At 38.8% G+C, this 25573-nt stretch overlaps 1 protein-coding gene across 1 annotated transcript in view; it reads right to left on the reverse strand.

The window, feature by feature from the left end:
- RASEF (RAS and EF-hand domain containing) overlaps positions 1-25573 on the reverse strand; it is a 49281-nt gene that overhangs the window by 13025 nt on the left and 10683 nt on the right. The window contains exons 2-9 of the mRNA XM_065549445.1: positions 17625-17771; positions 15063-15153; positions 10593-10688; positions 9248-9325; positions 8459-8574; positions 6478-6546; positions 3624-3708; positions 1172-1263 (exon numbers count right to left, since the gene is read on the reverse strand). Of these exons, the coding sequence (XP_065405517.1) occupies positions 1172-1263; positions 3624-3708; positions 6478-6546; positions 8459-8574; positions 9248-9325; positions 10593-10688; positions 15063-15153; positions 17625-17771 (774 nt within the window). The remainder of the gene's footprint in view (positions 1-1171; positions 1264-3623; positions 3709-6477; positions 6547-8458; positions 8575-9247; positions 9326-10592; positions 10689-15062; positions 15154-17624; positions 17772-25573) is intronic.

Consider the following 25573-nt stretch of genomic DNA (forward strand, 5'->3'; position numbering starts at 1 on the left):
GAAATCAATTTTTTCACTTCAGATTGGAATACACTAGATTGCACAGAATAGCAGGTTGGTGTTTTTTAAACGCTCTCAGAGAAGGATATCCCTAAGGCCTGCTAAATAGACTTCTTCCTTCCTTAACTTCAGAAAATTACTTATTTTAATGTGCAACTTAGTAAGGGAAATCTCCTTTCAAAAGATACAGAGGATCTAACAAGAGGGAATCTATTTTATCTGCATTCAGCAGAAAGATAGTTTGTTGCAATCAGAATTTTATAGCCTGTAAATAAGTCTCCAACGTGGAGACAGCAGATTCAATAATAGTATTCAATTAATGATATATTTGGATATCATTAGTGTAAAATGAAAGCCAATTTAATGTTTACAAAAGGATTGTCAACCCACTGCCAAAATATATATGTTAACCATATAAAGGCCCTAATATAGAGCTATATGCAGTTTGAAGTAATACCAAAGGAGGGGGGGGGGGGGGGAAAAGAGAGAAAAATCTGTCATTTAAGAAAGAAAACACATTTTCCACTGCAGTTGTAGCTAACTCTAAAGAGAATGTGTCAAGCCAGTAAAATGGTATGACCTATTGCACTTAGAGCCTGATCCAAAGCCCAGTGAGGTCAATGGGAGTCTTTCCATTGACTTCAGTGGGTTTTGGATCTAGAACTTATATCCAATAAAACAAAGCAGACAGTCAGTTGCTTTGCCCATTTAATAGTTACCCCAAGAATTTCTGAAGCTGAAAATTAATTAAATGGTCTTATGCTCTCTATACACTCTATTCTGCAAAGTGCTGAGAAAAAATACTGAGCATACTCATTTAACTGGGATTTCATTGAGAGATGAGGATGTTTAACCCCTTGAAATATCAGGCCCTCATACACTGATAGAAGGTATTACACAGGGGACACCAGCTATACAGGTTAAAGATCTTGAAAAACCAGAGCTGAAGGGACCATTTAAGAATGGTCTATATTAGAATCATGTTTTGTAAGGCTTGGTCCTGCTGAGAGGACACAAATTGAATTCTGCTTGAATTTCTTGAGTTGGAATTGAGAAAAGCTAGAAAAGGCTGTTTAACTCTGCCATTTTGTACTAAGTATTTGGCTGTCTTAAGACATGTATAATGGTCCATCGTTATGCTATAATTTAAGTAAAAATGTACCAGGCCTACCTGTCATATCGTGGATTTTGAGGAGACTGGCCACCATTACATTTGGGGCTGCTTCTAGTAATTGTATTCCCCGGGGAGATGTTTGTTAGACGCTGTAACAGACATGTGTAGAAAGGTCTATAAGTATCTTATTGTACACGTGGGATTACAACCATCACAGCTAATGCTGCTGTATGTTATGATGTAAATCCAACTTTTTCTTTTCCTTATCCTTTAAAACAGGACTGGATGTCAACATGTATATATGTCCAACATGTTACATTCAAATATGTAATGTTAGGATGACATTATGGACCCCAACTTCTGGAGTTATCAACCACCAAGCAGCAATGGGATTTCTGAGAGAGTGAAGTGGCTGGCCTGTATAACAGCGTCATTTGAGTAAGTGACCTCATTCCATGAACTATAATACAGTTTTTTGGAAATGCAGTATTTTGGGAAATGACCTAAGATTTGTTGCTCATTTTGGAATAGCCACCAGTTAGAATTATGTAGGTGGTCAAGATGGAGAGAGCGAAATCACCAATGTGATTCAAATACCCTCAGGTCATAGACATTCAGGCTGCTGGAAGACATCATACCAAATTTTAAAGTCTCAATATCTATTTTACCAAAATGTGCTCACCTTTCCAGCCAGGGTGCAGCTGTGATGGGGCTATAAGCAGGGGGTTGAAGGGAGAGAGTTGAGTTCCCGGGTGGGAGCAGCTGAGACTGTTCCACATACCCCCCTTTCTTTTCCTCTCTCACCCTTTCCCCTTTGCTTTCAGCATGTAAGGGTTGCTTTTCTCTTCCTTGTGCTGCAGGGTGTATGGGGGAGAGGGAGGTGGGTCACATGGTACATTTGAGCCTGGACTCAGGGAGCCTGGCCCACCCACCACTGCTCTCACTGGGTGGTGGGAATGATGCTGGATCCCATTTCGTGGGGGAGGAGGGTTAATACAGTTTGCTGCCTAGGCAGGGTAGCCATTGTGGGCTTCCTGTTTCAGCCTCACCCTTCCCAACCCATCTAGTTGCTGGATCTCTGGTAATGCCAGGGGCTTGGCTGACAACCAGTTTTAGGGTCTGGAAGGGAATTTTCCTATATGGCAAAACTGGCAAACTGCTGGATGGTTTTTTCACCCAGCATCAGAATGTTTGACTGAGGGAAGGGAGAGGGTTACGTTACAACTGTTGCAATATTGGATGGTACCAGTGCAGTTGGTGGGTTAGGAGTCCAGAGGAGGTCCCTGTAGCTCAGTGGACTGCTTAGGCATATCTCCTCAGCGCACAGTGAGGGAGTTGCCTCTATATTTCAGCATGTACCTCCTCTCATCTTATCTCGCCTGCCTCCAATGTGGAGATGGGGAGTTCTTTGGGACTCTAGCTTCTGATCAAGGTCTCTTGGCAGGCCTGAGGGTATAGAGGGAACCTGACCTTCACAATCATCCTCAAGTTTATAGTCCATTGGAACTATTGGGGCCAGTTGACATTTACATGAGAAAACCCCCGCAGGGTAGTTTGGCGGGAGCTACTCCAGCTAGGTAAGAGTTTTAAATGAATAAAATTGTGGCCACTACATTTAACCGTACTATGTCTTGCTGTTTCCGTGTCCTTATCAAACCAGACTTCTTTCAGGGTTTATTTACACTTTGAGCTGGAGGTGCAATTCCCAGCTTGAGGAGACATGCCTATAGTAGCTTGATCAGAAGTAGCATGTTAAAAAAAGAGTAGTTGCAGTGGCACAAGCGGCGTGAGAGGCTAGCCACCTCAAGCACATTCCTAGCATCTTGGACAGGTACATACTTGAGGCAGCTAATTCCTCAACTGCCACAGCTACACTCTATTTTTAGCACACTGGTTCAATCAGAGCTCACGTGGCTATGTCTCCTTAGGCTGGAATTTACACCTTGCAGCTCGAAGTGTAGCCATACCTTCCTTCAAATTACAGCGAACAGGGAGAATCCAGAGCACAGGAAGTATGAGTGGCTTCTTAGAGGTGGGGCAGTGGAACCCATTGAAAGTGAACCCAGTTACAGTGAAACTCCTGTGTGTCCGTTAAATATAATGAAAGTCCTGAACTCTGTCAATGTATTTAAATGGCAGATTGCAATTCAGATTACAGTGAATCTCTGCTGAGACTCAAGTTGTTTTGTGCAAAAGTGTGTCTTCAGTATTTGAGGGTTCCAATGTAAATATATTCATTTCAGGATGAAGGAAAGGATCTTTTCATCTCTTGATATGCATGTGTATAACCCCAATATTTACTAGGAATTATGTACACATAGAGACAACAGACAACTTCAGAATGTAGTAACTCTGCACCAAAATCTGCTCTCAGTTACATGAGTGTAAACCCAGAATGATTCTACTGAAGTCAATAGAGTTTTCTCAGCTTACCCTGGTGTAAGAGACAGCAGAATATGGCCCTTTATATAAAATATATTAATATAACTTATAATTTTATATTACATACCAGTGATCTGTTGCATTTGCTTAAACTGTTTTCTAGTGCACTCCTTAAACCATCATTGCTGTCATGTAGTTTTCTGTTAGCTGATCTAAGATGAAACAGGTAACAAAATTAAAGTTTTCTTGCAAAACTTCTATAATAGGTTAAGTAAAAAAAGGATTATTAGATTTTTACATTACAGGTTACATCTTGTCAAATCCAGCAGTTGTGATGGAATTAGAAAGGTTCTTTTTTTCTTAAATGAACTCTAATGAGAAGCGTGGCCCAGAGCCGTTATTGTACTCAAAGTGTAATGTTGTGAGCATTTTCCGATGAACAACTGCGGATGTTTACTCTCAAGTAAACTGTGAACTACGACTGGGCTCACTGCAACTGTAGACGAGGTCCTTAGTCAGCTGGCCAGAAGACAAGGAGTTATTACCGCTTTAAGGGCTCTCTCTGTAATATGTAGTGGAAGCGGAGGAAGAGGGGAAAGTTTACCTGGACAGAGTATGAAAGAGCAGGTGGTCACTGGACCAGGTCAAGAGGGGCACTGCCCTTCCAGTTGATCTGCAATGGGGGGGGAAGGACTTGACACCCTGACTCACAATGTGTCAACAAACCAATTAAGGAACAGCAAGGAGAGTCATACTTCTACAAGAGTGTGGAAAGAACGGAATTTGCCCAATCAAAGCACTACAGATTTGTTTAGTGTAGGTGCCTCTCTTTCTTTAGAGGGAAAGGACTTAGCGGTACACTGGGGAGTGGATATATTTTTGTCCAATATTAAGGAAGGAATTGGTAAATATCTGAGAACCGAGAGGGGGTAGAGGGAGGCAGCCAAGCTAACTGCTGGCACCTCTGTGTGGTGGATGTCCACTGTAGGTACTCATTATGAAAGGGATACAGTTATCAGATCAAATGAACTGGAAGGGGATTTAGAAGGAAGCATCCCTTAAGGGAGCTGAGAAAGGAGGGTTTGGGGCTCCTACATCTGGTACAGAGGGGAAACAACCCTCTCCTTTTCTTAGCCTCCGTAACCCTCATACAAGGGTAGAGTGCAGGGTCTCAGCAAGAAGATGGCTGGGACTAGGTTGGGGCTTATGTGGAAATGATTAAGGAAATAATTATGACCTGCACTGTAGAATTTAATGTTAGGAACTCCTAGTTATTTTAGATGAATAAATTTGTGGCCGAATTATACCATATCCATTGCCTTGCGTCTTTCTTCCAACATGGCTGGACAATGTACAAAACAGAATAGGTTATTTTAGTCCTCCAGCTGGGAGTTTGACTGCTTAGCAATCTTTACAACACACTTCATTGTATTTCTTCTCTTTGGACTATTTTGTTTATCTTTGTATGCAAACATATAGCTAGCCTTTGATGTACAAAGTCTTATGGTGGAGGAATTCAGGAGGAGAAGACCAATGATTTGGTCCACTATGGAATCATTAAAATATTATATATTGTATACATTACATTCTAAAAAAACCTACATTAAAATAATATGACTACTCGTGGTAGTAAAGTTGAGCACATATATGTTCCTGGAATCAGGGCCTAAGGTTGCAAAGTCAAGATCATTAAATAGGGGCATACCTGAAAGTTAGAAAGTGACATATAAAGAATGTTATCTTGAATTCACAAAAGGAAGATCATAAATGCTATACTTTCCAAAAATTTGAGTAACTGAAAATATTTGGTGGTAGGAGGAGTGGACATAATCTATGTAATCCTTAAAAGAATTCTGCAAGGTCAATAAGTAGAACACGGGAGATGAGCGACTTCAGCCGAGTTATTTGGATCTCAAAGCCAGAAACTGCTTGTGAATGATAATGATTTGGGATGAACAGGTGAAAGTGTCTGAGTGCCACTGGGATAACTTTAAGGAGAGATTTGGTTCAATTACTTGGAAGAAAACTCATGAGTATGATGAGGAAACTTGCTGAGGATATAAAACTATTTAGATTGGGTGATCCTTTAAGGCAGCGGTGTGTGCGCGCCATACAGCACTGGACACATTGTTGATGCTTTAAAGATAACGATAAAAGAGGGAGTTACTGGAGAGGCAAAGTCAATAAAAAAGAGCCAAGTGATAATATTTAGAATAACACGGATATACAAGGATCTTGTTCAGCTTATTATAAAGAAATGAAAGGCAATTAAGCTAAGAACAAAAATCCCCAAAAGTATTCAAGACTCAGCAATCTCACACACTACCAAATATTGAACTGAAGAAGCTGGCAGTTGTGGTGGATAAATCTTTAATATTTTTGGCTCCCTTAAGTCAATAAGGAGCTCCGCTTATAAATCAGTGGCATGATATGGTCCAGTATCCCTCTGCTCAACAGCATTAAAGAAAAAAAAGCAGACAGAACTGTAGCATGCATAAATAGAGACATCAGGGATAGACTGTCAGAAATCATTATAGTACTATATATAAAGGTAATAATGTGTGCAGTTATTTTGTGGTAAAATAAGAATGAAGTAGTCAACCAGTACCAGTCCAAACATATCTGAGCCATTACAACTTAATTTTTGAAGAGTTGAGACAGAATATACTTTCATCTTTTGTGAAAGGACAAGAATATATAGGGATCCCATGGAGGGATACAAAATTCAGATAGTATTTTTACATTGTGTTCCCAGGTTGCTGCATGTGACACTAAAGCTATTCTTAAATAGTCCAGGTAGTAAAGTGAAGTCTAATACAACAGAAACAGTTTAAATTGCAGCTAAAATAAACATTTCCCCTTAATAATATTTTCTTTTCCCATTCCATCAAGATATCCCTACAACTAGAGAAACATGTTTAGCTGTGCACACTTTAGAATAAAGTTTGTAAATAAAGAACAGTGAATTATTAAAAACTTACTGAAGTATTTCAATTTGTCTTTCCAGGCTCTCTCTGTCTTCAGTGTATTCTCGGACCATTTCCAGGTCTCTGCAAAATATAAAGTTATACTACTCTATATACACTGCTCCATTGTCTAGAGTGTTAACTCTTGCAGAAAACAAAATTCAACTGTAACAGATTTTGAATAAGTTAATTAGAAACCTAAAATAAATATTTTTAGAGGGCTGCAAATTTATTCGGGGGGGGGGGGGGGGAGGGAGAATTGGTTTGAATGTTTAAGTTACACCAGGTTTTGATTGTTTTGTTTGTTTATATTAAAAAAGAAATTTGTTTTTAAAATATTTTAGCAATTTGATAACAGCCCAGGTGTTCTCAAACATTCATCATGTCTTAAAAGAGATTGTTTTGCAAATGCTTCCCATCCAATTCACAATCACATGGACCACCTCCTATCCCAATGGTGGTCAACTATGACAACTGTGATAATTACTGATGTGAAAAAACCAGTATTACTAAAGTTTTTAATGTATCATTAGCTTGTTCTAAATGTAATTCAGTAGGTGGAAACAAGAAGCCAGCACCTTGTGAACAGTCAGGGTTCCACCCACGAGGAAATTCCAAGAGGTACAGAAGTTTCAAAACTGGCCAGCGTGCCTGGACATAGACAGCCGGGGACTTGGATGGCTTTTGCCAGCCCCCTCCTGATTCCCCTCACAACCCAGGGATTTCATTAATAATGGAAACACTGTGTTTGGAACAGAAGTTCATTTATCTCAGTTTATTAAAAGTGGACAAATTTAGTCATGATACCAAACTGCTCATTTAAGCAATAGCCAACAGCTATTATTTTATAATTTTGTAACTCTAGCTTCCCCAAAGATTAAAAATTGTCTCTCTTCCTGCTGTGGGTACAAAATCCTTTGAATTCAACAAATATTTGATAGGGGGATTTAGCACAAGAAATTAATGCCAATTCCAAAGAAGTGGGCTGTAGTCCACGAAAGCTTATGCTCTAATAAATTTGTTAGTCTCTAAGGTGCCACAAATACTCCTGTTCTTCTTAATTTGACTCCTATGTACTCTAAAGGTTAAAGGAGCAATCCTACAATTGACAGCATGTGGGTACATTCATGCTCCCAGGAAGAGCCGCACTGCCTTCGATGGGGCTTTGATCACACATAAGAGTATGCCACAGCACAGCCATTTGAATGATTGGGGCTTAAATTACTACTGCTCCATTTTAAACATGCTGTAGCAGGTGAGGGACAGAAGGGAGTCCCTATTCTCCCACCAGCAGCCAGCCATAATTTAGCTGCAGGTGTTTAGGAATACAGGAAGTGGTGTTGATGGTCCAATAGGTAAATCTCTGAGTGACGTGCTAATGGGTTTATGGGTCTTCCTTTTCTGTACTAAGCGGACCCTGGCTAAGCCTACTGGATAGGTGTACCAAGACATGCTCATCACCCACTAGCCACTGTGCCTTTCAAAGGCATAAGGCCTCTAGCACCATCACTGGGGCAATTATGACTCCTTCCATCTCCAATGCTGCTCAGCCTCATGAGAGGCATAATTTAGCCCTCACTTTTATTTCTTGTGAAAGGTCTCAAAATAGTCAGAGTAACTTTTGTTTTCACAGGTTCACCCTTGATTTGGAAGACTTCCATGGCCTTATTTACCATGACAGACAAGGGTATTTCAGCGAAATGGAGTTATAAAGAAAGGGCCCAACCCTGTAGTTCTTACTTGCTACTGAAGTCCCAGTGAAGTCAGTGAACCTACTTGCATGAATAAGGGATTCCAGATCAGGCCCAAAATTTGCTCTATCAGCCATTATAGCCTACTAAGTAAACAGTAGATATGTGGCAATATATCAGTTTTAACCTATATACTTGCCAATTATGATCTATTAAAATAATTGTTACTGACTAGATATATAATATATACACAAACCAACTTATTTCCCCCCCAAATAAAAATGTTATAATGTGAAGTATCTTACCTTTCTGAGCTCAAACTTTGATCTGCATAATCACTTTTCAAAGTATCTAATTCACTCTGAAGAAAAGCTATACTTGTCTGTGCTTCTAAAAGATCTTTTTTAAGTTTCTGATTTTCCTAAAGAAAAACAGAAAATGAAGTTTATGCAACAGAGCTGCCTTCACAAAATAATGAAGTGCTGTAATACTAAAATATAAAAGAACATCAAAATCAAATAAAAAACAGTAATATAAAAATCTCAATAGAGTTAAGAATATAACTGTTAAAAGTGCCAGTTATGAAAAGCTAATTTACAAAGGTAAACCTTTAAGATTGACACTCAAAATCTCTGATGTAGGCAAAAGCACTTAAATACACACTTAACTTTAGAAATGTTAATTAACTAACCCAATGGGACTACTCACATGCTTAAAGTTAAGCACATTCCATAGATATAAATGATATCTGAGTGAAGATGCTCTCCATACCATGAGCCATATTGGAGCCATAGTTCTAACACTCAAAAACTCAATTTAAGTTCAGATTTTACAGTTTCTCATACACAAAAATGACACCATAAATAGTATATATAGAATTCATATCTACTTAAACAGAATTATTTCTTCTTTATCCAAGAATAAGCAATCGCACCATCTTAAATAGTTTCACACACACACACAAAAGAGAGCCATCTCTTAGCCTCATAATTCTAATATCAGTTCTGAAGTGGGAAAACAAATCAGTATTGAAGAAAGTACAAAGTGCAGGTTGAATCTACATCTTCTGTATGTAAATTATAATCAGCTCTTACCAATGACAATTCATGTATTCTTTTTTTTAATTCAGCCAAATCTTCTCTGTGATTTATGTTCTTTGACTGTTCTTCCAGCTGAAAGAGCAAATAAAATGTGCAAATTTTAAAAACACATTCTTGACTGATCCAAAGCCCACTTAAGTCAATGAAAGTCATTTGGATCAAGGGCTATATTGAAAGACACCTATGTGCATTTTCAAGCTACGAAAGGTCTTTATCAATACATGAGTTCTCCAGGTGTACACATAAGAAATTTCCACCTCCAAGTTATCTAGTTTATATCATTTCATTTTTAGAAAAAATATTTTGAAAATTTCTCAAAATGTGTTCTACAGAATTTAGTATTGCTAGAAATGTTAACAGTCATTTTGCAACACAAGAAACCAACCAAGGGTCTGGTCCTCTGCTGGTAATAAGACTGGTAGTTCCCCTGATTTCAGTGGAGCTGTGCATATCTACCCAGCCCATTTAGCCCCAATTCTCTCCAGAGTAAAAAATAAGAGAACTACAGCATTTTCACAGGAAACTTCCACTAATATCAGTGGAATTGTAAGTGTGATTTAATGATAATAAAGAGGAAAATGGAGTGCAATTCACATCCAGGATTCATATTGCTGAAAGACACATACAATATTACTAATAGCTATAGCAAGCGTCAGCCACAAAAACCTAAATCTGAATTTCAAATATTCAAGGCGAGCATTCAGTTCTGGGGTTCTGGTTTATCCCATCACAGATGTACGTATCAACTGCAAAATTCAGATTCTGGACCCTGCTCTGGGAGTTCAGATTTGGGGTTCTCTGCAGTATTACGAATGTTAATCGTAGAGATAGGAATATTAATAGTAGAGATAAACCTAATAGTGCAAAGAACAGTCCTGCATTGCCAAGAGGATGGATATGATGACATCTGATACTAGATCCTTTTCACCCCTTTATGATTCTGTCAATTACAAATAATTATAAATGATAAATTGGATTCTTTCCAATGTATAAAATTCCAGACTGCTACTGGGTAATCAAAATGCCAGTTTCTTGATAATCATAAGCAATTATTTGGTAATATTATTTGGCTAGCAGTTAGGTCCTTTGGCAAAGTATTTCAGTAAACTATACTGAATGGATTCAAGGACAACGGCAATGGGTATTTTAGTCAACACAATTTTAAAAACTATTTTTAAATTGTCATTTAATGATGCACATTATCTGGAAAAATTTTACAGCAAAAGGCAGAGCACCCTTAGCTCCCATTAGCCACCTCGGAAGAAACACTTAGCATCTCCCCAGGTCAGGCCCTCTTATATCATCCACAGAATTCTAGGCACAAGTCCAAGCTACCCACCTTTTTAAGTTTTTTTATTGTCACCTGAAGTTCACCAACTTCATTCTCATACTGACGCTTGAGATCATTTAGTGCCTCTTCAGCTTTCCGCTTCTCCTGTAACATTTGGTATTTTATTAACAGTCAAAACACAGGTTTAAACATTTTCTTTAAAATCTCGGTCACCAAGGTATTAAACATTTCATTATTGTAAAGACAAACAATTTCCTTTTAACTTGAAGTACATATCTTTGGCTTTCCATTACAGGTCTTATCCAACACTCAAAGTCAATAGGTGCCTTTCAATTGACTAAAATGGGCATTGAATTGTAGAAGAGAAATGTTTAGCAGATTGGAGTAAAACTTCAGGTCAGTTCACCAATGTTACTTAATTCAAACGTAATCCAGTTTTGTGGACTCAGCTGGATTTTAGACAAGTGTGTGATTTGCACAGAAGACACATATGGTCCCAGAGTAAATAATCTCTCCCCCCTTCTCCCCTCAGAAAATATCACAAGCTTGTTCCCAAGATAAATTTGTGTGACAGTTCTTTGTAATTCATGTCATACTTCCTTGTTTCAATGTTGCCAGTGTCCACAATGAAATTGAAAAGGAGAGTTCACCTGAGGTTTTTTTTTTTTTTTTTTTTTTTTTAAACTATCATATATTCTGGGAAGAGATTATGCTTTTCAAATCAGCCTTCTACTACAAATGCACACTTCAGTACATAATGTAGTAGTATAGCATTGTTATATCAGATTCGGATATAATTTTTATATAGTTATAAAAATGCATCTATCCCAAGTGTCTCTGGATACAACTAAAGCAATACTGTTGTTATCCCATTTTGGAGAGGAGGAAAGGGGAGGTATGAGTATGAGAAAGGATGGTGACAGTATCTTAATTTGTAGGGGACTCAGGAAGGTTTTTAGTTTGAACATTGGTCCAAGTGGATTACTGGGGTTTTGTTTGTTTAAATCAATAAGGTTTACACAGACTTCCAGAGCTGTAGATGGGAGTGTTAAACTCACTGCAGGCCTCCACTCTGACTTGAGCACTACAAACCAGAAGGTGTCACAAGAATCAGCATTGGCAAATGAAGATTTTGAGAGAGCTGCCAGATTTTATTTGTGGAAAGAAACAAAGACCGAAACTTTACTCAGGGTGCAATTCTTTTCAGAAAAGAGCCTTTGGTATGCATGTGTTTTAATTATAGCAACATAGGTAATCACTTGTCCAGCTAGTGCAGGATTTTCCTTCTGTTGACACCTGTACAGATTCCTAAAGTATGACTTGCACAGTAATTGTTTGCCTGCCTGGTGAAAACATGAAGGCAGGGAACACTCAAAATACAGATATCATATGGAGGAAGGTGTCACACTGGTGTGAGTCAGCACACTGTCTGAAACAATAGTGTGCTCACTGCAGCCATTAAGATTTATGGCTTAGAACAATCCCATAAAATAAATATCTCGGCAAGTTACATTTGCTCTCGGGGCGTTTTACTTTTTGAAAAATATGTCGAGCTTTGAACTGAAAGAAACATGTAAAAGAAAAGTAATTTAAAGAATGATAGGAGAAATAAGTTACAGCCCATCCTTGATATTGGTACTTAGGTATCAAGGGTAAAATCCTGGCTCCATTGTGTACGCCTACACTGCAATTAAACAGCCGCAACTGGCCTGTGTCAGCTGACTCAGGCTTGTGGGACTCAGGCTAAGGGGTTCTTTAATTGCAATGTAGACATTTAGGCTCAGGCAGGAGCCCAAGCTCTTGGACCCTCCCCCCTTGCAGGATCCCTAAATCCAAATGTCTGCACCACTGTTAAACAGCTCCTTAGCTGTTTAACAGTTTGGGCCAGCCGCAAGTTTTTAATTGCAGTGTAGACATATCCATTGAGGAGCTTTGCAATTAACTTTGATGTTGCCAGGATTTCACCCCAGTGGTCCTAAAAAACTGTAATTTATCCGATTTTTAGTCCATCCATTCATATTTGTTAGAACTCTTTAGCCCGTGGTACAGACTGATTTGTATTAGGATAAAGATTATAATCTACATTCGGAAATATGTACCAGACAGGACGAATGCACAATTGCTATGGCTTGTTGTGCCTGACCTTTGATACATGTTTCCTGTTCATCTGTGGATCACATAATGGTTGTTGAGAGTGTTACATTTTATTTATTTATTATTGCGATTTATTTGTGTGTGCAGAGAGGAAATTCTTCCAGAAGTAATGTATTTGTTTCCTACATGTAAATGTTCCATAACTTCCCAGCAGGATATATAGTTGTGCCCATCCTCCACTTATTTTCCTGTGATTTACATTGTCATTTGCCAAACATATTATAACACACCATTTTACTGAATTCACACCTGAGACCTTGATGTCATCATGTGTGTTCTATCCCCTCTAGGAAACTGATAGATAAATCACTGATTATTATATTACAAAATGAGTATTTACTGTAAACATACTACAGGACAATGACATAAGCATATTTATCCGAATACCATTTACCGTCTCACCTACTAACCAATCAAATAACCATTAATGATATAAGTGGTAATGAGTGTTTGGCAGTTTATTATAATAATGTGCTCCCTTTTGGTGAAACGGGCAGTGTCTTCCAGTATGCAGACTGGTCCTAGTATATTGTGTAGGCTACAAAAATTAAACAAATAAATAAATAAATAAATAATAATAATAAACAATAAAAACTATTTGATGTATTTATTGTGCATGTGTTAGACCATCTTAACTTTATTTTTGTTCTTAGGCATATTATATACTGAAGTAGGTTTACATTTGAATGTAATAGTGGTTTAACATAACATTATGTTATATAGACAAAGAGGAGTATGTAGTTTATTGTATTTTCTACCTTTTATTACATAGTTCATTTAGGGTTCTAATATATATTCTCATAAATAATAAAGAGAAAAGGATTCTTCCAACAGTCCATCAAGGTTGCAACTGGATTAAGATAATTGGTGAAACCTAAAATCTCTGAAGACAATGGCAAAATTCCCATTAACTACAATAGGGAGAGGATTTCTCTCCCTCTTCTGGGAATCTCTCAAAAAATAATTGTGCATGAACAGGGGAAGGAAAGTCTAAGCAGATTAAACAGTTCAAACAATAATCAGTACATAACTCTGTAAAGACAGAAAAATTTAGGGCACCGGTACTACTGATTAGACCCTTTCCCTGGGGTGATGTCATCCTTCCATTCTATGCCCCTTCAGTGGTCAATCCCTTCCACTCCCCACCCAACAACATAGGAGCACTGTGTCTTGCAATTTGTTACTTACACATAAGCAGCCAATCTGTTCTGTGAGGAAAATGGAAAAATGTCCTTTGGGAGGTTTTATCCTCTTCCTGGGCCAAATTCAAAGCCCACTGAAGTCAATGGGAGTCTTTCGATTGACTTCAGTGCGCTTTGGATCATGCCTATCAGGGCTGGTGCAAGGAAGTTTCGTGCCCTAGGCGAAACTTCCACCTTGCGCCCTCCCCTCCCCCAGCCCTGCGGCAGCTCCCCCCCCTCCCGCCGTGAGGCACCCCCCCCCCAGTGGCGGCTCCCCACCCCAGCTCACCTCTGCTACACCCCCTCCCCAAGCATGCCGTTGCTGCTCCACTTCTTCCGCCTCCCAGGCTTGCGGCACCAATCAGCTGTTTGGCGCCACAAGCCTGGGAGGGGATGAGAATTAGAGCGGGGGCGGCGTGCTCAGAGAGGACTTGGAGCAGAGGTGAGCTGGGGTGGGGAGCTGCCACAGGGCTCCCCGAGCCAGCGGGGTGGGGAGCTGCTGTGGGGGGGAAATTGGGGGCACCGCTTTTTGGCGCTCCCAAATCTTGGCGCCCTAGGCAACCGCCTAGTTCGCCTTAAAGGTAGCACCGGCCCTGAGGCCTATGGAAGTCCAGAGAATCATTTAGCCCTCAATCCTTCCTTAAACTCAATGGGAGTTTTGTTAAATGGAGATACAACCCCCCTATTTCTGCAGGGGAAATGGATGGCTTTTAGAACATTCACGGTGCAAATCATTCCTTAAGAATTACGTTCCTCATTAGCATCAAATGTATGCTTTTAAAAGAAAAGGATAAGGAAGGATAATTTAATTCAGCACAAGGGGCTGGACTAGATGACATTTTGGGGTCCCTTGCAGTGCTACATTTCTATGATATTCAGGCATTTGGTAACCTTAAGTCTGTCTTAAATTCTCTACAGCACACATTCAAGCAAATGACTTCAGTGGAAATATTGCTCAGTTACACCTGTAGACCTTGACCACAGGCATCAAAACCAAACGATAGTACTTCCCAGAAGATGATTTGGAAAATGTGATACCATAAACTTTTAGACATTTGTAAATCAACATGAGAAATATTTTGTAATTGGGGCCTGAAGCCTGCACCTTTAAAGTCAATATTGACTTCAATAGGGGCAGGAGTAACCTGATAATTATGAAATGCTGGGAATATCCAATACTCACTTCCTTCTTGACTTTGTGTTCTGCAGCCTGGATCCGCTGATCCATCTCCTCCTCCATTTCACTGAGCTGTATTGCTGCTTTATCCTGAGCTCTAAGATTTAAACATGAATATACTCTAATGAGTCCTCCATTGACTTCAAAGAAAATTTGAGAAAAAATACGTCCTATCCAGTTCAAACATACACATGCAAATGTTGAAACATGGGCCAAACATGAGAGGGAATTATGTCACAGTTTTATTAGTGGCTGAAAGATAGATACTGCAGTACTGACAAAAGGCTATGATGTTTATGCTCTGTTTAGAGAAAGTTGGTTTCATATTTTTCCCTTTAAAATAAACCTTTAAAGTGAAATTCTCCTCTGAAAAATGACTATGTAAGAAATACACCATCTTCTCAATAGATCTAGGCCCTATATACATTTAGTCTATACATTGACTTACTTTACTGGAAAAGCTATATTTTTACTTGTTTAACTACTATTATTATTATTATTACAGTACTGATATGGCTTATTCAGTTCCTTCTCACACATTGTCAAAATACATAAATTTAATTTAAAGTTTAAGGTTCAGTGGCAGGACAAAATTCTGCCTTCATTTACTGCTGTGCCATCCCACTGACAATCTGAGATTACCTAGCCAAGGAAGTCTTTTGAAGATGATGACCATTCATACATACATTTGGACTGATATGTAAACTTGACGTAGCACCTTTATTGGAGCCTTTACTGGAGCAAGTCCAGAGAAGAGCAACAAAAATGATTAAAGGTCTAGAAAACATAACGTATGAGGGAAGATTGAAAAAATTGGGTTTGTTTTAGTCTGGAGAAGGAACATGATCACAGTTTTCCAAGTACATAAAAGATTGCTACAAGGAAGAGGGAGAAAAATTGTTCTCCTTAACCTTTGAGGCTAGGACAAGAAGCAAGGGGCTTAAATTGCAGCAAGGGTGGTTTAAGATGGACATTAGGAAAAATTCCTGTGAGGGTGGATAATTGTAACCCACACACCTCCTGGGTGTGGTGTTCTATCCCATGTAGTGGCACCAAGAGCACTTAGAGATTAATGAATTTGCTAGAGCCTTAACTAACAGCCATGTGGCTTTTAGCTCATGCAGTAGAGGCTCATGCACTAAACTTCAGATGTCCCAGGTTCGATCCTACCTGCTGATGACCGGGGTCTGTCGACGTTACATAAGCATTGGAATCGGGCCATCCCTAGGAGGTGCGGGGCCCAGAACAAAGCAGCCCCCATAGGCTTGGGGGCCCCGCTCTGCATCGGCAGCTGGGACCCCGGGTGTGGGGGGAGGACCCCAGGCATGGGGTGGGAGTAGCAGCCGGGGGTGCTGCAGCAGCCACTACTAGTTCCCATGCCTATGTCTTCCGGGACTGACAGCGCCAGCCAATAGCACTGGCCTGCAGGGCCCCCCAAAGTGTGGGGCCCAGAGTGGTCACCCTGATTCGCCCTACCAAGAGACGGCTCTGACTGGAATAAATTGTCCAGGGAGGTTTTAGAATCCCCATCACTGGAGATTTTTAAGAGCAGGTTAGAGAAACGCCTGTCAGGTATGGGCTAAATAATATTTAGCCCTGCCATGAGTGCAGGGGAGTGGACTAGATGACCTCTCAAGGTCACTTCCAGTCCTACGTTTCTATGATATTACTGGAGACGATGTACAAGAAGGAAAGAAATCATCTTGACTCTCAAAGCCAAGGCTGAGTTTGCAGGACTGGAAATTAAAAGTTTCTGACTTGTAAACTGAGCAAATTTAGTCTGGATTCACTGAGACACAATGAACTGGGAACATCATGATAACATTTGCAGTGTCACTTTTTAGAACAGAATCATTTTTAGCTTCCCTGACATACAGGAATTTTAATATGTAGTATAAAAATATGCCAATACGATATAGTTACAAACATTAAGATACGGGCAGTCCTCGGACTTATGACACAATTGGTTCCTGAAAAGTGTATCGTAAGTCAAAACATGATAACTCTGAACCACAATCCGCTCCATTGAGGGACCGAGTGTGGTAAAGTCGAAACCAATTGTCGTAAGTCGAATCAGGGTGTCAATTCAGAAACGTGAGTATTGTTCGTCCTAAGTCGAATGTCAAAGTCGAGGACTGCCTGTACAGTACCCAAACATACTACCTAAATACTCTCTTTGAAGCTGGAGATACAAAAAATAATATTTGTAAAAGCATGTCTATTCAAAGTTACAGTTACAACCAAAAAAAGAAACACCAAATTTTTTTTAATTATTAAAATCTGGGATCTTAGCCTGCCTTTGGATCCCAGAATTTATCCAAAGTGTAAGTAATTACATACAGAATCATTTGCAATTTGCAAACTATCTGGTTTGTATAAAAAAAACCCCAAACCCTGTGATTCTTTCAACTTGTCAGTTTAATATCCTAAAAATGAAAATATTCTGTTCAACATGTTTTGCCATTAATACCAGGCAACTTTAACCAACACACTGTGCTACAGGCATAAGTGGTGAAGTTCACAACTGCATAACTGCACACGTTTGACATTCAGAACTATCCCCTGTACCTTTTTACAGATATGGCCAAGCTTTCCATCTCTATGCTTTGAAGTTTGATCTCTTGGAGGAAGTTCTTAATAACATGTTCATAAGGCTGAATTAATCTTGGTTCCACTAAGCTGATGTTCGCATACAGAACACTGGCCTGCTCTTGCCTGGAAATAAAACAAACAAAAACAATGAAACATATTTCCTTACACAAAAACACTACATTAGGCTTCCAAAAATTATTGAAAATGAAAACAACCTGTGTCTCAGATTTTAAAATTTAACAAGGCAAATACAGATTTGAAACATTCCGCACAGCATCTGCCCCTTCCAGTGTCTTTACTGCACTATACTTCTCCCAGAAAAACCTTTTCGAAGTATTACTTAAATCATTTCATATTACTTATGTTAGTTGTGTAAAGTGCAGGGTAAAACTGGAGTATCAGAGTGGTAAATCAGGCCCACTGAGTGCACTACTGCTAATCATACTATATAAGGAGATTATCCCTGTTGGAGGCTGCTGCATAGGGTAAAAGAGACACCACCTCAAGCACCTAAGTTATAATGGAAGGTTAAGGAGTTGGGTATATTTTCTTGGAGAAAAGAAGACAGAGATGACTCAATGAACAACACATTAGTAAATCAGAATCAGTAATTTCATTTGTCATAGTGATGCATAAGGTGAATTCGGAGATATCTGGGGCCCAGACCATTTACAGCTTTATAGATAGTGACCAACATTTTTTATTTAACCAGGAAGTAAACTGTCAAGGAACACGGAGTAAAAAAAATCACTGATATAAAACAAATTATTTTAATTCCAATCATTTTATTCTTGGAACTTTGTCTGCTCTATTTGACAAAAAATAAAAAGGTAATCTTTCTAAGATGTCATTCCTATATACCATTCTCATGTGAAAAAGAGTAGGATGTTTAAGGAAAGCAAAAAAGTGTGTGTGTGTGTCTGTGTGTACAGTAGCTGAAAATTTTTACAAGAAAAAACACCACTTATAAAAACTCTGCCATTGTGCAGAACAACATGCTCATTTTTTTAATGCAGACTCCCTTCATAAATTATAATACAAACATTCCTGACTGCCTAATCAAACAATTTTTGTGTTTGCTCTTGGCAAAATAGCAACAAAACACACAACAGCTTAAGAAAAGAGGACAATATTACAGAGGTTACTACTGAAGAATATAATGAACTCATTGAACTCTCTGACCTTATCATCAGGAACTATAGTTGTGTAATGTATTTTATTACATGCTAGCTAGATACTTCTGTTACTTGGATTATAAATCTGATTACCGTACTGGAAATATTATTGTAGGACCTAGAGGCCCCAACGAAGATCAGAGCCAGATTATGTGAGGCACTGTACACACAGAGATGGATCCTGCCCTGAAGAGTTTACAACCTAAATAGACAGAGAAAATGGGAAGGGAAACTGAGGTATGGGGAGGTGATGTGTTTTGCCCAACGTCATCCAGTGGGTCAGTGGCAGAAAATAGAATGAAACCAAAGTTTTCTGAGTCCTACTCCAGCACCATATCTAATATACCATGTGTAAATTTTCTCTTTTCCTTTTTACAGAAAAGTTTGAAATTTTTAAATGAAAAGTTTCTAAGATTTTCCCCAAGATTATATACTTGACCCTTTTCCAATAATGAAATTATACTTGCAGTTATCCAGTCATGAAGAATCTCTTACAAATGCAGCATTATTTAAAATATAACTTAAAAGGTTTGCATCTCCTTGGACACTTTTTTATAGAATGAGGATTCATGTTCTCTGTAGCTAGTACTTTATCTACTTTAAGCACCTCATACTGTAAATCCATGGTGTAGGTTATCAACATACCTTCTCACAGTGTCTCCATATGATTTCCCACCAGCAGTATGCGTTATTCTATTACAACTGTACCATAACTGCTGCTATAGCTCACATACCATTTTAAACAACTGCAGAACTTCCAGGAGACTGTAAAAATCTATAGGCTGAAACTTTGATGTACAAGTTGAATATATGGCAATGTACCAAGAGCACAATGAAATGCAGATTTACTGATGCTCATGGCACTTTTGTACACCTAAACTATCGTTCTCAGAAATCATTTCTTTTATACAGGCTAGTGCTTTAGGTATATTAGGTATTTCTGTAAGTTAAAATTTCAACACTTGTAATAATCTTTGAAGATTCTCTGCCATATATGAAAAGTTGCATGTTTCATAACATATTTTTAAAGTAATATCATGATTCATAATGATCATGGTACTAACCAGGTTTATCCAGTCATGACTATGCATGAATAACCAGTAATTAAAAAACTCCCTTAACGCATATTTACACAGTTTGGTCAATAACCCACATTTAAAATACAGATAAGGGCATTTTCATTTGACACTAATATAAAAGTTAAAACACCTCTGACATTAAATACAAACTATCACCATGCTTAATTAATTTTTAAATGAGGGAAAACAAAGAAATTCAAAGGCTGAAATTCCATCCTCTTATTACTTTGTTCTCAGTATTACAAGGGCAAGACAAAAGTTGAGATGCTATGGTTCATATCGTGTAGTATTCCTTAGGCAAAACAAGAAGAGTTTAGAATGGTTTAGATTTTGCCCGGCAAAAACAAATTGAGGGCCGGATCCTGCCAACATTTACAAAGTAGGTATTAATTAATTATTGTAGTATTATTAGCGGTCACTTTTAACTCAACAATACTACTCAGATGAGTGAGGACTACTTATTTAAGTCAGGATTGGGCCCTAAATAAAAGAAAATGTGTTCTTTGTATATCAAAATCCACCATAGTCAAATGAATCCTTCATCCCTCTAAGGTAGATACATTCAACATTATTTGGATCAGCACTCTTGGGTCTTTGGGATGTGAACGTAAAATCTAAAGCTGAGCAAAAATTTGTAGTGACTACATTATTCAGTGAGTTTTTCTTTTTGTTAATTGTCAAGATGACACATATCAATAAGACACATGGGAATGGGCGACAGGGGATGGATCACTTGATAATGACATGTTCTGTTAATTCCCTCTGGGGCACCTGGCATTGGCCACTGATGGAAGACAGGATACTGGGCTAGATGAACCCTTGGTCTGACTCAGTATGGCTGCTCTTATTCATTAGTAGGTATTATTCACCCCCCCAAAAATGAAAAATTCTTGGTCCATAGATGATTTGTGATCAGTTTATTGAGAGCATTTGATATTCAAAACTAATTGCACTGGTTAGTTTTGACAGGATACATAGACAGGGCCGGCTTCAGGGTTTTTGCCGCCCCAAGCAGCAAAAAAAAAAAAAAAAAAAAAAAAAAAAAAAAAAGCCACGATAGTGATCTGCAGCACTTCGGCAGCAGCTCTACCACTGCCGCTTCATTCTTTGGCGGCAATTCAGCAGCAGGTCCTTTGCTCCGAGAGGGACCTGCCGCCGAATTGCCACCAAAGAGCCGGACGTGCCGCCCCCCTCCGTTGGCCACCTCAAGCACCTGCTTGCTGAGTTGGTGCCGGCCCTGTACATATATCACGGCATGTTTCTGCCTCCTCAGATGGATGAGCACAACTTTTTAGAATCAGGTTTTTGGTGTGCACATACATCTGAGTTCAAAATTTGCATTTCGCAAATATTTTATATCTGTTCTAAATTTGCTGCTTCCATGAACGTTCCTTCCAATAAAACTCTTTGTTATAGTATTCACAGAAAGCAAACACAAACATAGCGAAAATGTATTCAATTTTTTTATTCGAGAAAATGTTTGTGGAGTTTTTTTTGAGGTATTGCACATACATCTGTATGCTCACACATCTGTATTGCACATACAGGTTCTGTCAGCTCTGTTTGGACAGAAGAGATCGTATCATCAACCCTTTCACAAGAGTAGGGGGGTTGTGTTGTGTTCTTCGCAAAAAAAAAAAAAAAAAAAAAAAAAAAAAAAAAAAAGGTCCTTGGCAAAACAATGCTCAGGCCCTCCTCACTCCAGTGTTGTACAGTACTGCTTGACTGATTCCCACCATCCTAGTGGAGCTATATGTGTAAATCTAAAGTGTGCTTTGTGGTTGGAAAGATCCTTTGGGACAGAAAGCACTGTACTCATGTAAAATATTACCACTAAAGCATCTTTAGTGCACTGACCAATAGGTTCCTGCTTACAGTATAGCATATGCAGCTACAATGCCTCATGCTGACAAACTGAAAATTAATCAAGTACACTGGTCTCTCCCTACAACAAACTCCTTGCGCCAGTGGTGAAGCTTTGTTCTGTATTTTTACAATTTTACATTTTTGTTCCTGTTCCAAGAGTGTCACTGCCACTCCTCTCTCAGCGTTCTATTTTCTGACATCAAAGATTAAACAAATGAACAAACACAAAGAACGAAGGTTGAAAGCAATGCTTCACTACCACTGTGTCTGACTGCGCACAGATGTGGGTAAGCTTTGTATTAAGATGTTGATGTCAGAAACATAAGTAGCTGTTATAGTACTTTAGGCTAGCTATGTGATCCAAAAACCTCTTTATGTTCATTGTTCCTCACTGGCCCAATTACAGCCGTCAGAGCTAGATTCAGAACACCCTAGTGGCATATTTTTACGCAGAGCCAGTTAGGTCTAAGAGGTAAAACAAAGCCCACACAACCACAGTAGTGCAACACCCAACAGAAGCTGCAATAGCCACTGGGAGTTTTATTTTTTAAAACTGAAACTGACAGCTAGGGGATGTTGATGGCACTTACCTGAGCACATCAGTGACAACTTTGCATAAAATCTTAATTAAAAACATGACTCAACATCCCACAGAAGCAACAGAAAAACACAGAAGAAATTAAAAATTTGTAACAAATTTGCTATAATTCCATTTGACTACTGGCATCTTGAGCAAGATGGAATACATTTTCACAAATTATGAGTAATGCCATTGACTTAATCACCTCAAGTATCTGAATTTTGTAACATTAACTTGAAAGCTCACTGTAATACTTTATAAATTCACACAATTTTAGAAGGATGTGGCCTTGTGCAGTGAGTGTTTGATGGTTATGAAAATAATTTTTCTAAATTGCTTATTTGCATATTTTTCAACATAGTTTGGGACACTTTACTGGCATAATTACAGCAGGACAGAGTCAGAGTCAGAGTCAACTGATTCATGCTGTCCATTTTTTCCAACTCTTTATGGAGAGATTACTTTTCAAAAATGTACTAGTTATTCAGAATTGTTTGCTGAATAAATTATGAAAATAAGTTGTGGTCTGCAGCTTATTCCTGAGCAGTGCATTGTGAATATCTGATATTTGAAACTCAGATTGTTTTGATGGGATACAGAGGGAGACTAAAAAGTTTGTATTTCAATGTAAGAAAATTCAGAACTTTCAATTTAAAAATTAACCCAGTTTGAATTCTTTAAGACTATTCAATGGTTTTTTTGGCCTCCTTCACTTCCAAGTGCCAAGCTTTTAACTCTTAAAAATGTGTACACCCAGAGATGTACATAAATATTATTGCATGGGATAGATGTTTTAAAAACTAATGTGAAAGAAATTATTGCTATTCATTGTTAATAGGGCCTGAACCCCTGTTGTGCAATCTGCCAGCTATTCCCAAAAGGTATGTTCCCAAAGTAGAGCTTTGCAATAAATGTAGAACAGAAAAGCATTCTGAGTATTGATGTGTACCTTCCCTGAATATACCTTGCTTCATCTTAAGGTCATGCCTGGACAGGTATTTACAACAGTGTTTAAGACAGAGATTGGCCTGAAAACTCCAGACCCAAACACTCCAAATTTCAGATCCGTATCAGCTCAAACCCATCTCCATTTTATGCAGTTGTAGGGAAAGCAGGCTCTACCGTAGCTTGGCTAGCCACCATGAATGGAGCTAAAGTGCATTAGAGCGAGGCCAGGAAGAGATGACCTAAGGTAGAGCTCTTTTTTTTTTTTTTTTTTTTTAAATGACTCTGCGGCATGCCTCCATGCACACTGACAAATCAAGGCATCTTGGAACCCAATTCAGCCACAAACAAGTTTAAATTGTGTTTATGCACAATTGTCAAGTGCATTTGCAAAACCTGTAAAAAAAGGGCCTAGAAACTTTTAATCCTTATGGACACTGGAATTCTGAAGCCAGTTAGGATGCTTGGAGTACTCGTTTTCATATTAATATGCTACAGGCCTGATTCTGATCTCATGCCTCCTAACTTTATCTTTCAGTTTTACATCTGTGTAACAATTTATTTCAGTGGAATTATTCCTGATTTACATTGGTATTAGTGCAGTCAGAATCAGGACCAGAATGTTTTTCAGGAACACAGTTGTCTCATAATAGCGCTAGTGATTGAAGCTCTGGGAACAAATTGGAAGGTCTAGACAGTACCTGTTTATTTGTCTCAAGTGCTTTGAATGAGTGCACTGTGGAAGGTTTTGCCCTCTTTTACCCATCGCTCGTTTCTTGAGTGTTATCATCCTGAAATGCAGCTTTTTATGCAGTAGACACTGATGCACATTTTTCAGTCATGATTATTTTGTACATTATTTTGCAGATTTGGTAGCTTTGTCCACGCCAATGTTATGCTGAGTTTATTAAATTTTAAAGATCTACTGATATTTTATGGAAAATCAGTTACTTGCATAGCTCCATAGAAGAGCTATTATGAACAAAATTAACATTCACATAGCTCCAACTTTATAGAAATGAAATAAAATTAAATTCTTGTCCTGAAGAGATGGGAGCCTACAATCAGGTAAACATAGGAAGTAAAATGAAGTAAGGCACAAAGAAAGGAATAGATAACAGAAGTGGAGCTTTGTAGTGAAAAGCATGGAAAAATGGTGGGATTTTCAGAGAAAGAATATTTATAACCTTACATTTAATGACCTTTCTAGGTACGTAGCATACACTCAGGAGCACTGCCAGGTTTTCCGCCGCCCTAGGCAGCGGAAGGTCCCGCTGTGGAAATACCGCCGCGGTCACCGCCCCCCCAAATCGCAGCGCCCTAGGCGACTGCCTAGGTCGCCTAATGGGTTGTGCCGACCCTGCATACACTTCCTCACATCATTTTTAGTTTATATTTACTTGGGTATATTTCAGACTGAAGCTCAGTGTCCTGTAAGATGGGTGGGGAAAGAAATCAAATTTCTCCAGGTAGTGGGATTCAGAAGCTGGCCCTGAAAAGCTCTCTCTTCCCTACCCCTATTCCTCTCCTCCCCTCACCCCACCAACTTCTTGCTGGGGCATGAAATCCCTGTCTGGGGCATAAAAGGAGACAAAATCCAAAATAAGTCACTATCCATAGTCCACCATTTGCAGACATCAATAACTGCTGGCACATTTGATGGTTACATGATTTGCAAGCACGAGTTTTCTCTTGAGGTGTCAGTGGGCGTTGGATCATTTCTTATTCTAATTTCAGGGAGGAAAAAACTGCTTTCCTTTTTATACAGACTTAAAAATACCCTGCTGTTGTCTTTTAATGTTGGCAATTGAAATTTCAATACGTGTGAGGATAACTGAATACTCAGATAAAGTCAAATAGCTTTTAGTTGTATAATCTGATGTGTGCCTCAGTTCTCAATAAAGGAGAACTTCTAAGGCTCATGCAAATATGCTCCAATAGGTAGCTCACTACATATAAAATGAAATCACTGTCTTTTTGTGCTTAATTACTCATTGCATTTGATTTAATATAAAGGAAGAATGGTTATGTCTGAATGAAAAGAAAGCAACAACAAAAAAAGATTCAGTTAAAAATCAGATGTGTTGCATTATACTAGGTTACTAGTCTGGAAACACTTTCCACTTTTTGTGCTACTAGCACAATTGCTCACTGAGTAGGGTTACCATACGTCCGGATTTTCCCGGACATGTCCGGCTTTTGGGGGCTCAAATCCCCGTCCGGGGGGAAATCCCCAAAAGCCGGGCATGTCCGGGAAAATCGGGAGGGAGGGCTAGGCCG

This window comes from Chrysemys picta, chromosome 6, assembly GCF_011386835.1.
Source record: "Chrysemys picta bellii isolate R12L10 chromosome 6, ASM1138683v2, whole genome shotgun sequence".
NCBI classification, from domain to species: domain Eukaryota; kingdom Metazoa; phylum Chordata; order Testudines; family Emydidae; genus Chrysemys; species Chrysemys picta.